Source organism: Sphaeramia orbicularis, chromosome 4 (assembly GCF_902148855.1).
Source record: "Sphaeramia orbicularis chromosome 4, fSphaOr1.1, whole genome shotgun sequence".
Classification (NCBI taxonomy): Eukaryota; Metazoa; Chordata; class Actinopteri; order Kurtiformes; family Apogonidae; genus Sphaeramia; species Sphaeramia orbicularis.
Genome location: NC_043960.1, coordinates 39074392 through 39090651, shown reverse-complemented (window position 1 = coordinate 39090651; position 16260 = coordinate 39074392). Strand labels below are relative to the sequence as shown.

Below are 16260 nucleotides of genomic sequence, written 5' to 3'. Positions count from 1 at the left end.
TTACTCAGTGTCTACTATGGCTGATTTTTCACTCAAAATAAAACATACACTTCTCTTTTCTATGTTTTCTATCCTGTTAAGAATATTATTACCTCTATCTCAGCATGACTGCATCTCCAATATAGATATTTTTTATGATTTTATGGTTTGTCTCCAAGGAATTCTTTTTTTTTTTTATGCTGAGGTACATGAGTGGAAAAAAAAAAAAATTAGACTTCAGAATTAGAGATTATAAAGAGAGGGTGAAAATTGTTTCTGTGTAATTACGTCTTTGCACATCTTTGCAGCAAATTCATGTTTTAATCCTCCTTTAGGCTGATTAGCTGTTTCCCGCCACTTATTATACAAGTTTAATTATATTAGTAGAATTCACTTTCATTAAAAGTTACAGCTACACGTGTGTTTGTGTATTAAATAGCTTAATGCAAGATTGCTGCAAGATTTTTATTTTTTTAAGTTTTCCAGGGCATGTAAGAACTGATTGTCTAGCAAAGGTCAGATCTAACCTCATGTCAATAAACTAACAAAAACGAGAGGAAGAAGACAACAGACTTTGACCTTTCTGATATTGTCATCTTAGTGGAGACTTAATGTCTTCCATCGTCATACGTTGTGTATTGTTGTGCACCAATCAGATTATGTGTTCTCAGAGCCAATGAGGACAAAACAAACCAGCTGGTTGGGTGTGTTGAGTTGGAGGTTAAACTTTGGACCTGAGAAAGAAGAGCTGTGAGAGACTATTTGGTATCAGTAGAAAACTTACCCCAGGACAAAGGAAATATATTGGTTTGATTTCTACTGCTTTTGGGGGCTTTTCTGGCGGGTCACCCAAAGGAAGTAATCATGGAGCAGTACCCAGATCAGGTAAATATGATTTTTTATTAAACTGCTGTTTGCCGGGGTTATGTGGGGCAGTAGGAATTAATCAGTTCTCACAGAGCAAAGTTCAAAAGTAATGTTCCTCTGAATGATACGTCAATCAAGAGAAATTGCCTGAAAGTTCATGACTGTTTGGAGTTTTAGCTGTGGATTATAATGTTTTAGGCCTAGAGTTGGCAAACACACACACAATATTTGGTCCAAGTTCCTGCCATATAAATACACTTTAATTATAGAACCGTTACATCTTCAAATATATAAATACTAAATATTAATTCTAATCCTTTTTCTTTCAATTACAGTATCTTTCTCATGTTTCCTCCTGTTGCGTATTTTACATCGTTTTCATATTATTATGTTTATGGAATGTGATAAACACCAATGGATAAACCAGGAGAATCCTCTTTTCTATGAGTTGTTTGACCTGAAGTTGGTCTAGAAAGACATTAGGTAATGCAAAAAAAAAAAAATCCCCTTAAATGTGAAAATGTAAGAAGTTTGTGTTGAAATGTATGGAGCAAAATTTAAAAAGTTGTTAAAACTTTACATCAGTACTGTAATGGGGTGTAATGGGGCGTCCCTGCCTATCTTCAAGAAGCTTTTGAAGACCCAGCGCTTCAGAAAGCACCTCCATTCCATTTTAGATGTATTATTATGTTTATTCGATTGTTTTACATGGTATTTTTATTTAGCTGTTTTTAATTGTACAGCTGTTTTTATGTCTTTTTAATCTATTCTTGTATTTTAGTCAATCATTTTGCTTTTTTATTCTTCTGTATGACACTGCTTTTTAATTGTACAGCTGTTTTTATGTCTTTAATCTATTCTTGCATTTCAATATTTTATTTTGGTTTTTATTTATTCCTCTGTACAGCACTTTGGGCCACTGTGGTTATTTTAAAGTGCTTTACAAAAGAAGGAGAGAGAGCTTAATTGTTAATCTTTCCCTGTGAGTCGCTTTGGAAAAAAGCATCTGCCAAACGCATAAATGGAATGGAATGGAAGTTATTTTCTGGATTTCCTCACAAAATGGAGGGACATATGGCACAGTGCAGAATTGTACCCAGTTGTGATAATACATCAAACCTTCACATTCTTGTTTTCTTTGCTTCTGAAGGCATGAAAGACAGACAACTGTGTGCGGCCATAAAATGTCACGGTCTTCTTTCAGGGCTGTGATGGCATTGAACTGCTTGACTGGCTGTTTGATCAAAATGATGGAATCCTCCGTCATGAAGAAACAGGACACCATGGCAACCAGCACACCTGGCCGGTCCAGGACCCAAATGTATGTACCACCGAGAGATGTTTTATATGAATACCTGTTAGCTGTGTATGCACTGAGCAGCCATTGTTTGTTGACAGATTCTGAGTGTCTCCTAAACATCTGTGTCATCTTTCACTGTGCTGTCATGTGAAAAACACAGACTAATGAAAACTCTGGGGGTTTTCTGTCCACAGATGCTACAGCCGCCTGAACAAGCAGACAATGACTTCCTTAACGCCCTGCTGAGTGGAAGCGACTCGGTGTCAGGCTCGCCTCTCTGGTCACCTTCACATAGTGACAGTGGGATCAGTGAGGACCCGCCATCAGACCAGATGGACAGCCCACAGCGGCCCGAGAGCCCCCCTGGGGACACCCATTACTTTGGTCCAGGGCAACAGACCAAGGCGGCCCTGGAGGCGAACGCATCCATTGGCATCAGTAAGTCACACAATATTTGAACAGGAACATAAAATCAGCTCAACAGAGTTCCCAACATGAATTATTCACTAGCGCAAGCATTTAGATCACAGGTGTCAAACATGCGGCCCGGGGGCCAAATCCGGCCCACCAAAGGATCCAATCTGGCCCGAAGGATGGATTTGTGAAATACAAAAAATTACACTGAAGATATTAACAATTGTGGATGTCAAAATCATTTTAACCCTTTCATGCATACTGGTCACTACAGTGGACAGCCATTCTACAGCTTTTCTCTTGTATATTCATGGATTTTGTTGTTCTTTTCGTTGTTGTTGTTGTTTTTTTTTTTTTACACACATGTTTAAGACACTACATATCTTTTCTGGCATGAATTGGTAACATGTAGATCTCTCCTGAGCATAAAGCCCCAGAATCACAAGCCCTCCCCATAGTTTTCACACAATTTATCAGTAAATACATGTTTCTGTGCTTCAAAAATTAAACGTGTGGTGTCCAGCTGAGTGGACATTTTTGCAACTTCATGAAAAATAGGTTCACAAGAATTTTTTTTTTCATTATTATTTTTTTTATGTATTTTCTAAATTTTTTAATTTATTATTGTTATTTTTTAAATTATTATTATTTATTTTTCAGAAGAAAATTTTTAGTTGCATTGGTTTTTTCATGCCTAAAGAGGATTAAAAACACTCAGGAAAAAATTTTGATTAAGGTTCTCGTAATTTGTGCATGAAAGGGTTAATTCAGATTCCACATACAGACCAGTTAGATATCGAGTGGGTCAGACCAGTAAAATACTATCATATTAAACCTATAAATAATGCAAACAGCAAATTTTTCTCTGTTTTAGTGTAAAAACGTAAATTTACATGAACATGTTCATATTAAAAAACTGTTATTTTACAAAAAAATGTGAATAACCAGAAATGTCTTAAGAGAAGTAAATGCAATTTTACCAATATTCTGCCCGTTATTAAATATTTTGTGTATTTGTAATTGTAATGTAAGTTGTAATGCACGTGCAAATGATAAATTGATCATCTGAAACATAATATTGGTAAAATTGCACTTGTTTTTCGTAAGACGTTTCCAGTTGTTTATGTTATTCTGATTTTTGTAGATGTTAACATTATCATAATTTAATTTTACTTTTTTCACTGTTATTATTTTACTGGTCCGGCCCACTTGAGATCATATTGGGCTGAATGTGGCCCCTGAACTAAAATGAGTTTGACACCCCTGATTTAGATCCATAAAAAATACTAATAACCACACTGTGAAAATGCTCCATTACCAATTAACCCATAAAGACCCAGTGCTACTTTTGTGGCAGTTCACAAATGAATTTTTCTCTTTTTCTTAAGTGATTTATCGCAATTAATTGTACTATTATCCTCTTTAGTTTGTGTTTTGTTCAGTGTAAATCAGGTAATTTCCTGTATTTAATTCACTGATCATGTAGATGTTCATTAAAACTCAGAGTAAATTCAAAGATTATTATATCAAAAGTAGAGAAAACAGAAAAATAGCGACTTCTCCGGGAAAATATATCAATAACTGAACGTAAAACCAAGTGTCTCCATCCACTATCATTGATCCAACTCCATGGGTTTTACCGGTGAATCAGTGTTATAGAAGGTGATGGTGTTTCCGTGGTAACTACGGAGCCTCTTAATGTCCAAATGGGTCATGTCTGATGACCATGAAAAGATGACAAACTGTATTTTACACCAATTATTTACATGTACTGATAGGTATAGTGGGTATTAAACAGTTTACATCAGTAGTCAGTGTTTGTGCCAGTGGTTGTTTGGGTCTTTATGGGTTAATGTTCTGCATTCAAAATAATTAATAATTTAAAGTATCATCAGCAAAATATACCTAAAGTATCAAAAGTAAAAGTAGTTACAGTGCAATAAAATGGCCTCTGTCAGTGTTTTACTGTCATACATGTCACAGATTCATTTTACTGCTGTCATTTGAAGTATTTTATATAATGTTAATACGTTATCCCTTAAAAACCCTAAACTATTTATGCCCTCTACATCTAACCTTTATTTATCATGCATCATCCTTTGCATTTTGGATTTTTCAGAGACGCCCAGGTATTATTAATATTAAATTTACTGATAATGTAGATGTTCATAAAAGCTTTTAGATTTTTTTTTTTTTTTTTTTTACTTTTTTGAGGAAAATAAATCATTAACTGCACTTAATAACAATGGTTTACACTATTGTCATTGTCAAACAAAGCCTGAAAACTTGAGAAACGGACTCATTTCTATGTATTGACAGTATTAGTGGCTAAAAAGTTATTAAACATTTTAGATCAGTAGATGCTTTGGATCACCAGTAGTTGTTTAGATCTTTGAAGGCTAATTTATAATATGATGTGTTTGTAGCACCAGTGACCTGTTTAAACCACATACAGTCGCGGAAAAAATATTAGACCACCTCTTGTTTTCTTCAGTTTCTTGTTCATTTTAATACCTGGTACAACTAAAAGTACATTTGTTTGGACAATTATAATGATAACAACAAAAATAGCTCATAAAAGTTTAATATCAGAGCTGATATCTAACCATTTTCCATGTTTTCTTGATAAAAACCAAAATCACTTCAGTTCTTCCATCAATATCTATGGCATTGTACTGACAAAAACAGTGCTTTTAGGCATTCCATGTTTTCTTTTCTGTCTGTTTTAGTCACATAATAGACAGAGAAGTTAGTACTTGATTGCATAACCATTATTATTTTTGATGACTTTTGATGGTCTAATAATTTTTTTCTGCGACTGTACCTGTTATTAGTGTTAACAACACATATTCCAGTGAATCCAACAGGGGTTTAAAGAGTTTACTTAGTAGAAGGAGGAGAATTTTGACTTCATTTTACAGTTTATCATAAACATTTCCAACATGTGTGATTTTCACTAGAGATGAGGTGGATGGAAAAGTAATTGGAAAGTAAAGTAAAGGTGTCAGACAAATGTAATGGAGTAAAAGTGAATTACAGCTTTGGAAAAAATTAAGTGACCACTGCAATTTCCTGTGAAATCAGCATGTCTGCATGTATGACAGCCATTCCATTCCTGTGTCTGTTGAATTCCAACACAAACACACTTTATTCTATTTAATAAACACCTGATCCATGTCTTATTTAAGAAGGAGAAGTATAAAAACCACTACTGTGGCCATCACTATCTTCTTACAATAGGCAAAAACTAAAACTATTAATACCACAAAAGTAACTGGAATCCAAAAATAACTATTGGAAACTACTGGACTTCTTTTCTGACAATGTTCCCAAACTCTGAGGACTGGTTTTTCTATCAGAACAATGCCTCCTGGCCTCAGCTAGGTCAATAAAGGTGTGGATGACGGACCACCAGATGAAGACCCTGTCATGGCCAGCCCAATCTCCAGACCTGAACCCACTTTGAAAACTTCTGCAGGAAGATGGACGGTCACAAGCCATGGAACATTACTGAGCTTCTTGAATTTCTCTGCAGGAGCTGCATAAAGTCATCCAACAGCAATGGTGGAGAGAGAAGACACGTGAAAGCTGTCATTGAAAATCAGGGTTATTCCACCAAATATTGATGTCTGAACTTTTCCCAAGTTACAACATCAGTACTGTGTTGTTTAGAAATGAATATGAAATGGTTTTCTTTGCATTATTCAAGGTCTGAAAACACCTGCATTTTTTTGTTATTTTGACCATGTGTCGTGTTCTGCAAATACATGCTCTAAATAACAATATTTTTATTTGGAATTTGGGAGAAACGTTGTCAGTAGTTTAGAGAATAACACAAAAAGGTTCATTTTACTCAGTAACACATGCCTATAAATGGTAAAATCAGAGAAAGTGATAATTTTGCAGTGGTCTCTTATTTTTTTCCAGAGCTGTATATTTTGTTCTAATATTTAGTCAAGCACAGCAATATATTTGCAATAAATCAAGTGAATAACAATATTAAAATTTGTTGTTTGTACAAGAGTAAATGTACTTTATTACCATAGGAAATAATCATCATTTCCTGTCCTTGAAGTAGAATAATATGCAGTTTTATTTTTATGTGCAGGAAAATGTACAATAATATAGAGCATTTCTGATGGTGTATTCATAGACAGATTTTAATATTATAAACAAATAGTGACAGTTTTTGACAGCTACGTTTTTTTTCACTTTAACATTATGTTAAATAGTTAATTTCAAGAAACATCCTCATAGTTTCAGTAAGAAAAGCAAAGTCACACTCAGCAAATTTGATTACTGTCATGTCCGATCTTTATTATGAACTAAAATATACACATCAAACCCACAATTTTACTGGTTATTTTTTGTTGTTCTTTTTTTTTAGTTTGCGAATCCCTGCTTTACATAAATAAGACATGTCCACCATAAACTGAAACATAAAAGGTACAAACTGATGCATAAGAATTCACCAGAATGCAGGAAATGGATTTTACACCCATAATTCTGATTTAAGAGCATTTAAGAGACTTGATGTTACGGTGAAAATTAAAATGCTGAGATGAAATAATGTAAGTGGTGTTTAACCCTATAATGCCAAACGTATCATATTTGATACATGAGTTTTGAAGCCCTCTACATAATCAGTGTGATATTTTTTTTTTACTTGAAAAACCTAATGTATATAGGGTTATTCAAAAAGAATGATCCGATTTCATGACGCATTGCTTCACTTCTCAAGCATCATCATGGAATGAGTCAGTGACCATTTGAAAGAGGAGTTTTCTAAGTTCTGAATGGCTGCCACAGTGGCATGTAATCAAGTCGTTCTACCAGCAACGTTCAGTTGTTTGTTTACCCTCGGAATGGCGAGTCCTCAGCAAATCCTCTTTGTGCTTGGCCTGTGAGATCCCCAGACCTCACCGTGTGGGATTTTTTCTTGTGGACATACGTAAAAGATCACATTTATGTTCCACCACTACCCACTAACCTTGATGACCTTAAACATCGAATAACAACAGCGATCAACTCAGTGGATCGTGACATGATGATACACATCTGAGAGGAATTCTCTTATCGCATTGATGTTGTCCGTGCTGCAGGTGGTGGCCACACTGAACACTTGTGAGACAGGAAATAAAAGTTGATTCTGAGTAGAACACCTGTGACTTGGCTGGAGTTTTCTATTGCTTTTCCTTATTAACCCTTTCATGCATACTGGTCACTCCAGTGGACAGCTCTTCTATAGCTGTTCTCTTGTATATTCATGGATTTTCTTGTACTTTTCGTTGTTGTTGTTGTTGTTGTTTTTTGTTTTGTTTTTTTACACATATATTTATTAAAGTTTTAAGACACTACATATCTTTTCTGACATGAATTGGTAACCTTATGTAGATCTCTCCTGAGCATAAACCCCCAGAATCACAAGCCCTCCCCATAGTTTTCACACAATTTATCACTAAATTCATGTTTCTGTGCGTCAAAAATTAAATGTGTGGTGTCCTGCTGAGTGGACATTTTTGTACCTTAATGAAAAATAGGTTCATAAGAATTTTTTTTTCATTATTATTTTTTTATGTATTTTTGAATTTTTTTAAAAAATTATTTATTTATTTATTTATTTTTCAGAAGATATTTTTCAATCAAATAGTTTTTTTCATGCCTAAAGAGGAATAAAAACTCTCAGGAAAAATGTTTGATTAAGGTTCTCATAATTTGTGCATGAAAGGGTTAAAATATTGCGTAATGAAATCGGTTCTTTTTGAATAACCCAGTACAATTGGATACATGCAATACACGGATAATCCACCATGGGGGAGGAATTCATTCGTCAGAGACCTTTCCAGTGATACTACAAGATTGTCATAAATGAGGAAGGAGGCAGAACTTTGCCAATATTGAAAAGGAATTAAAAATTTGTTAGACATATTTGTGTTATATTCTGTTTTTGTTTGTTCAAAAATAATAATATTTGAGCACTGAGACCCGATGTATCAAATATGATACAAAATTGAAACTCATACATGGAAATTGATATTTGAAAAATGTTTTTATGGTTGTTCAGAAGGACCAATAAAAGCTCCAGTTTCAAAGAACTGGAATTTTCTGTCAATGGTTTAATGGTTCAGGCTTTGCAGGGTTAAGCCATATTCTGTCCAGTGTTGTGTCCCTTTTTTTTCCTTCATTTTTAATGCAAGAAATGGCACTGGTGTGTACCACTGAAATTTGTTTACATGCTGTATATATGTCTGTATGAGCACAGATGGCTGGGAGCCTGGCTTCTCAAGTGGCAGGACGAGGATTACACAATATCCTTCTGATGTGCATAGACCACAGCTGTCTTCTGGTTTCCCTCTAACAGTCAAGGACCTGCTCCTGTCTGGCACACCGGAGCCAGTAAGTGTATCCCAGCTGTAGTGTTGTAGTGTGTGAGAACGTGGGCGAGAGTGATTGGAGGGAACAGTAGGGTGAGAGGGATAGAATTTTCCTTTGGCTGTTTGACTCGTGAGAGGGATCTGTTCATGTATTGTGTGAATAGTGTGTGTTCGACTGTGCAGTGTGTATTCTGCTGAAAACAGGTGGGAGCTCGGGTTTGGCAAAGTTATGCGTTTTCACTGAGGGACAAGGGCCTTGGAAATGCAAATGATATTTCTGTTTTTAGACATTTGTTTACCAGAAGGATTCCGGAGTACGCAGCAAACCTTCTCAGCAATGTACGGCTTTGTATTCTAGAGGAGGAATAAAAACATTTAAGTGCAAATCTTCTTGTTAAAGGAGGGGATATTTTTCTTAGACTTTTCAAGTTCCTTTCAAAAGTTTTAAAGTGATTAGAATTCAGTTATGTGAGGGCGCAAAACTGAAAATACCATTTGTCAAAGTCACTTGATTTATGGAGAAAACATTATTAAAGGTGGAGGTCATCTGAGACAAGATCACCTAAAGCAGAGTAATGTGTTTGTGTGTGTGAGGGTATGCAGTAGGGGGGATTTCAGCGCTCACCAAATATCGATTCCATCTCTGCAGCCCAGTTTAATAAGATGAAGGTGAGAGTGGCAAATGCAACTTAAGTTCTCGCACCATAATTGCTTTGAGATAGCCATGGAAAGTGATGAAGGTGGCCTGATAGTCTGCGCATATTTAACTACTTCCTGTGAAGCTATAGTTAGAGGAAAGAGGGGGTGGAGCAGTGGAGGATGAGAAGGTCTGGGAGCTTGGAGAAAATTTAATCAAACAGCAGTGATGATGTTTTGAATATTAGTATTCCTATCTCACCACCAGCCCCCACAGCCTTCCCAACAGTCCATTCAAGAGCTGATTCTCAATGAAGATGAGAAGAAGTTGTTGGCGAAGGAGGGGGTGACTCTCCCCAGCCAACTACCTCTTACAAAGGTAAAGCATTATCAGCGTTTAGAATGCAACAGTGGAGACAGTTAACTGCTCACCACAGTTTGCCCCGCAGCTGTCGAAAATTAAATGCAATTTCTTATGTCAACTAGTACGAAGAAAGGATCCTGAAGAAAATACGCAGAAAAATACGCAATAAGCAGTCTGCCCAGGAGAGCCGAAAGAAGAAAAAGGAGTACATAGACGGGCTGGAGAGCAGGTGAGGAGCGTGACAGCATCAAGTGGGCGTGGAGTGGATTTAAGTGTCTAATTCATTCAGGAGACGCAAGCAGACGTGATTATGGTTTTACAGATAAGGGGTCGACTGTTAAAGGCTGATTTAATAACGATAGTATCAAACAGGAAATAGCTGGTTAATCAGAAGATATCTCCAGAGCTTGAAAAAAATCTGGTTTAATTTGAATTAAAATTAATTAAAATGAAATGAGTAAACCCATCTGGATCAGTAAATACTAAAAGGTCAAAAATAATGACTCAATAAATCTGGAGCTGAACATCTAATTAATTGTAATTTTGATGATTATTTTCCCTCAAAGTCAGTAATTCTGCTTGAGAAGTTTGACAAATACTGGTTGGTAAAACATCCTGTTTTCTCGAACTATTTACTGCAGCTATACATTCAATACAAATTTAACTTCTGACAAACATCTTCCAAAACATCCCTGTGAATATTGTTGTTTACAGCTTTGTGGCAGCTTCCTGTTTCAGATTCAATGCGCTATGAAAGTCACCTTGTGGTATCCAGATGGTACATTTGTACAGTGTAGATGAGACTGTGTGGTTTGATTCTTTTCTCTGTTAAAGTGTGTTTTAGCCAGTGTTCGACAGGAACACAGTGTTTTTCTACCATTAATTCCAAACGTTAGTCAAAACAAACATTTTGAAAAGTCAGGTACACTTAAAGTAACCTTGCAATTCACCATCTTTTCATTGATTTGAGGAGAGTCTCTGTTAGTTCATATGTGTTTTTCACTTTTAACAAGATGAAATAAAAACTGGAGGTCAATTATGTAATAACAGCCAGTGTGAAGGTCGACGCAAACAAATAAAAGGAGTTTTTAAGTAAAGGGAAGTACAAAATAAGATGTTTTATGAAGTTAAGCACAATGTAGACTCTGAAAAGTTCAGTTTAAATACATAATCAGCTATCTTTATCACTCATCTGAAGTGTTATCATCCATTCAGTTGCTGCAAATGTGTGTGTTACTTTCTCAGTGAAAATGTCATACAAACACAACAGGAGGTTGATTTTAAATAATAAAAGCTCTGTTAAATAATGAGTGGCAGTGGTGTGCGATACTGCATATTTTGGTATCGATCCAATACCAAGTAAATGCAGGGCCAGTAGAGCCGAAATCGATACCGAACTGTTTCAGTGATTAAGGTGGATGCATCATCCAATTGATATTCCTCTAAATAGTAACATTAACTCATAAAGACCCAGTGCTACTATTGTGGCAGTTCACAAATACATTTTTCTCTATATTTAACTTTTCTTTAGTGATTTATCACAATTTATTGTTATTTAAATTTATGTTATTTTATTGTTATTTATTTATCGTATTTATTGTTAACTTTTCTTTAGTGATTTATCGCAATTTATTGTACTATTATCCTCTTTAGTCTGTGTTTTTTCAGTGTAAATCAGGTATTTTCCTGTATTTAATTCACTGATCATGCAGATGTTCATTAAAACAGTAAATTCAAAGATTATTACATCAAAAGTGGAGAAAACAGAAAAATAGTGACTTTTCCAGTAAAATATATCAATAACTGAACATAAAACCAAGTGTCTCCATCCACTGTCATTGATCCAACTCCATGGGTTTTACTGGTGAATCGGTGCTGTAGAAGATGATGGTGTTTCCATGGTAACTACAGAGCCTCTGAATGTCCAAATGGATCATATCTGATGACCATGAAAAGATAACAAACTGTATTTTACACCAATTATTTACATGTATTGATAGGATTAGTGGATAAACAGTTATTAAATATTTTACATCAGTAGTTGGTTTTGGTCACCAGTGGCTGTTTGGGTTTTTATGGGTTAAGTATCATCAGTATTGATTGATTGATTGTTCAGTTATGGCGTCTGTATTTTGTTGTAGGATGGCTGCCTGCAGTACACATAACCAGGAGCTGCAAAGGAAGGTGTCTCAGCTGGAGAAATGCAACATGTGAGGGCTTTAAAAACACAACTTCTCTTTCCAATCACTCATTCATTCCACATCCCTGTCTCTAATCACATTTCCTCCGTATACGTGGACTTTCACTTTCACTCTTGTTCCTCCCAAACCATGTTAATCCAAGTCTTCTCTTGTCTACTTTTTCCATTACTCATTTGATTGTTTTTCATTTGCTTCACTCTGTCCTCTATTCAGGTCACTAATGGAACAGTTACGCAGGCTCCAGGCTCTGGTCATGAATACGACAAACAAGCCAGCTCAGACTGGGACATGTGTTCTGGTATGGTGCCGTGTGTGTGTGTGTGTGTGTGTGTTCAGACTGTGGAGTTCAGATGCTTGGTGGTACGCTGATTTAACCACGGAGGAAAGTAGAGTTGACATTCAAATATGCAGAAAAAAAGTTATTCGCCTGAACTGTAACATTTATTCATTTTGATCACTGCAGTGCAATAAGGTACGGCACCTGAGGCTACATGAGTGAAAGGAGTCTTAAAAAAATAAATGTTTGATGTTTAACCCTTTATCAACGGCAACCTCTCCGGCGCTGCATTTTGCACTTTACAGCTTTCAAATTACTGTAACTCCTGAACCTTTTGCGCTATCCACAAAATTCAAATGGCATCGGAAAGCTGAGATCCTGAGCTTTCAGACACTGTATAACACTTTATGGCAGCAATGTGGGACTGTAAAGGAATTGTTTCAGAGTCTTCCACACAGGCAAAAAAACACCTGGAAATAAAAAAAAAAAAATGAAGCCAATATGGATACTGAAATACCAAAAAGCATTTTTGAGCAGATGTAAAATAATTGAAAGTTAATTTCTGCAATCTCAAAAAGTTTCATTATGGACATTTACAGTTGTTTCTGATAATAAATATGCTAAAAACTTCAAGTCTTCAAGTCAGTTTTAAGCATTTATAATTTATGATATTGATAATTAATGTCCAAATATTGAAAGTTAAGTTCTTCCTGAAAACAAAGGTACAAAAGAATTAGCAAAAATGACATTTTCAGACACTTTGACTGCAAAGAAAACATGAGGACACTAGGGATGCAACAGTACACGTCGTACCGTCGTCTTGAACGATACACCCCTCACGGTTTGGTACGAGCATGCATCGTGGTACGGCTCATTTGTCATTTTCAAAGGACATTTCCAGACAACTTACATTTATATTAAAGCTTTGCAAGGTGACTGACTTGCGGAATTCTGCTGTTATTGTTTGGAGCCGGACACGGAGCCTGTCTAAAGCATAACGTGGTGGAGCCTGTTAGAGGTGGACGCAGCGGAGCCCAGTGCATGCTGGATGCTGAGCACAGCCCTTCTACTTCCAACTACCATTAGTATCCACATTAGTAAAACCTCCTCTGTCGTCACCATGTTTGCTATTATTGACTTTCTTCTTCTTCTTCTTCTTCTCAGACTTTAGACTTTAAAATTCTCTCACTGAATGGTTTAGGCCCAAAATACATCAGAGACCTTCTAGTCCAGTATGAACGATCCAGACCACTTAGGTGGTCTGGTGCAGGTCTGCTCTGTGTTCCAAAAGTCAGAACTAAACATGGAGAATCAGCGTTCAGTTTCTATGCTCCATATATCTGGAACAAACTACCAGAAAATATCAGGTCTGATATCTGAGAGTCTGAGTTCTTTTAAGTCCAGGTTAAAGACTCACCTGTTCACTGCTGCCTTTGACTAAAAGGCTTTTGACTTTTTAAATTTTGTATTCTCCTTCCAAACTGCACTGCAACTCTTACTTTAATATGTGTGTTTTTATACTTTTGGGTTTTATGTGTTATTTTCTTACTTGCTGTTTTTAATCATGTTTCTTTTATAATGTTTTAAATGTGTTTCTTTTTCCCTGTCGTTGTATTTCAACATCCTGTGTGAAGCACCTTGAACTGCCTTGTTGCTGAAATGTGCTATATAAATAAACTTGCCTTGCCTTGCCTTCTCAAAAACCTTTACTCTTCTTCATGGTATTCAGCCAGTATGGTAATTAAGAGTGGTGCCCTCTCCAGCTGGCCTCTGCATCTGAACTGTACCGTACCGTACCGCAAACTCAAGAACCGCAATATGTACCAAACTGTGGATAACCTGTACTGTTGCATCCCTAGAAGACACCTAGGCGTCCTGTTATAATGGCAGACTTAATAGGATTGATCTATAGACATAAATGGCTCTAGTTGATGCAAACACAAAGCTCTGTTTCTGGAGGCATATGCTGAAGGACAATATCCCGGTCAATAGTCATACAAGTTTTACACTAAAGGATCTCAGCAGTAACTTTCTTTTCCTTGTGTGAATAATTTTCCATCTACTCAGACTGTACTTTACATAAGTGCCTCTTTCTCTGTGCTTCACATTTGATTTTCCATCCCTTTTTCAGGTGCTCCTGCTATCCTTTTCCCTAATCCTGCTCCCCAGCCTCAAGCCCTTTTCTGACACCAAGGTCAGCCAAGGAGACTTCAGTCCAGTCAGAAGTGAGTAACCTTCACAATTCGCAGACTTCCACGCTCCCACCTGCCAGTGCTAATCTAGCACCTCTCTGTCACGGCTGAGGAGCTTGTTAGAAGTGCAGTCTCACCCGTTGCTGCAAAGGTTTTCACCTGCGGAGCCTCACAGCCTGCTCCGCCCAGCTAGGGATTTACCATCGAGTTAAAACTTTAAAGATTAGAGCTAATACGCAGTGTCAGTGGATTATTATAATTATGGCTTTTAGTTATTGCACAGTCAACAGCTGCTGATGAACTACCTTTAAAAGTTACATTATCAGAACATCTCCTAAAGTGTCCATTTTATAAGGTAAGAGGCAATATGAGGTTTTGCAGAACACTACTCCGTAATTTGTTATCATAAACTGTTTGACATCCTCAAAAATAGGGATCAGTGTTTGTACAAGTGCTTAGAGGCTTAGAGAATTAACTCATATCTACAGCCACAAACACATATGTGTGCATATGTGAACTCCCACTGACACAGCCCCAGAATGCGATGACAATAGTAAGCAGAGCTGCATGTCCACTGAGGTTTGAAGTTGTTTTTCTTATTTTCACTCAGTCCAGTCACGGTCCCTGGCGAACCTTCAGGCATCCCGTGTGCTGCATGTCACTGACCCCCAATTCTCCAGTGAAGATGAATCAGAGTCGCTGCACCGGTATTTCCCAGGAGACGTAAGCATGGAAGATATTACCGCGCTGATGGGGAAGCTTGGAGTCAACCAACAGCGGTCTGAATTGGAAAACGTTTCTCTAAACAGCACTCGAGAAGACAGCCATTTTCACGTGGACCCAATTACTGGTCATGTAGCTGCGGTGACTTTGGATCCACACCGCCCTGCCAGGCTGCGGCCCCATGCTGATGACATGTGAAAGAAATGAGGAAATTATCCCTGCAGGAATTCCACACAGCATGCTCTTCCTAATGGCAGAGTGGGGAATTATCTGTGGCTGCTGTTTACACAGACAGGGAAATCTGAATCATTCCTGTTTTGCCCTTTCATATTTGTTAAGTCTCTATGTCTTTTCCTTATTTGTGATACTGTTTTATATCAGCATTATAGATTAGAATCTTAAACTGAAATTGCCTGTCAAGATAAACTGTCTATCTTTTTGCCTTCAGGCTTTGATAAAATGTAAGTGTAAATTCATGTGTTTGAGACTCAAAAATTGGGTAAAATGGAGCTTTGATAACATGTACACTTTTGATCTCAGCAGACAATTTGGGAGATACCGAAGCATTTATTTTAAAAGCATGTTTTCACTGAGGAATTGATTGGACCTGTTTAGATTAATTCATGCATAACGCTGCCTTTAATAAAAGTTGTCAAATTGGTCAGTGGGTCCATATGTAACCGGTGGTGTCGGACTCTGCATTGTGTTCTTTTTAATAACAAGACCCGCACATACATCTTTGGAGGCAGTCTCCGTTTATTTTTCTTTGGCTGACAAAAGTGACAAAACACAAAAACCTCCGGTCAGTGACCCCCGTAAAACATACTCCTGCACAAACCAAATGATAAAGAAATGTGTTTAAGTACATTATAAGCACCTCATACAGCCTGAACTAGCCAGTTCATGTAAAAAAATTAAATTAACAGAGGCTAA

General features: G+C 36.7%; 1 protein-coding gene across 1 annotated transcript; it reads left to right on the top strand.

The window, feature by feature from the left end:
• Positions 1-843: 843 nt before the first annotated feature.
• On the top strand, positions 844-15978 carry creb3l3a (cAMP responsive element binding protein 3-like 3a). Its single transcript, XM_030131594.1, has 10 exons — positions 844-864; positions 2051-2167; positions 2341-2584; positions 8823-8956; positions 9839-9949; positions 10057-10163; positions 12076-12144; positions 12349-12433; positions 14544-14637; positions 15215-15978. Exons 1-10 carry the CDS (start codon positions 844-846, stop codon positions 15523-15525), a joined length of 1293 nt encoding a protein of 430 aa, XP_029987454.1. The 3' UTR covers positions 15526-15978.
• The last annotated feature ends 282 nt before the right edge of the window (positions 15979-16260 follow it).

Coding starts and splice junctions, on each gene's coding strand:
- creb3l3a (XM_030131594.1), top strand. CDS start 844: ATGGAGCAGTACCCAGATCAG. Junction 2,585..8,822: donor GAACGCATCCATTGGCATCA/GTAAGTCACACA, acceptor GTATGAGCACAG/ATGGCTGGGAGCCTGGCTTC. Junction 9,950..10,056: donor GCCAACTACCTCTTACAAAG/GTAAAGCATTAT, acceptor TATGTCAACTAG/TACGAAGAAAGGATCCTGAA.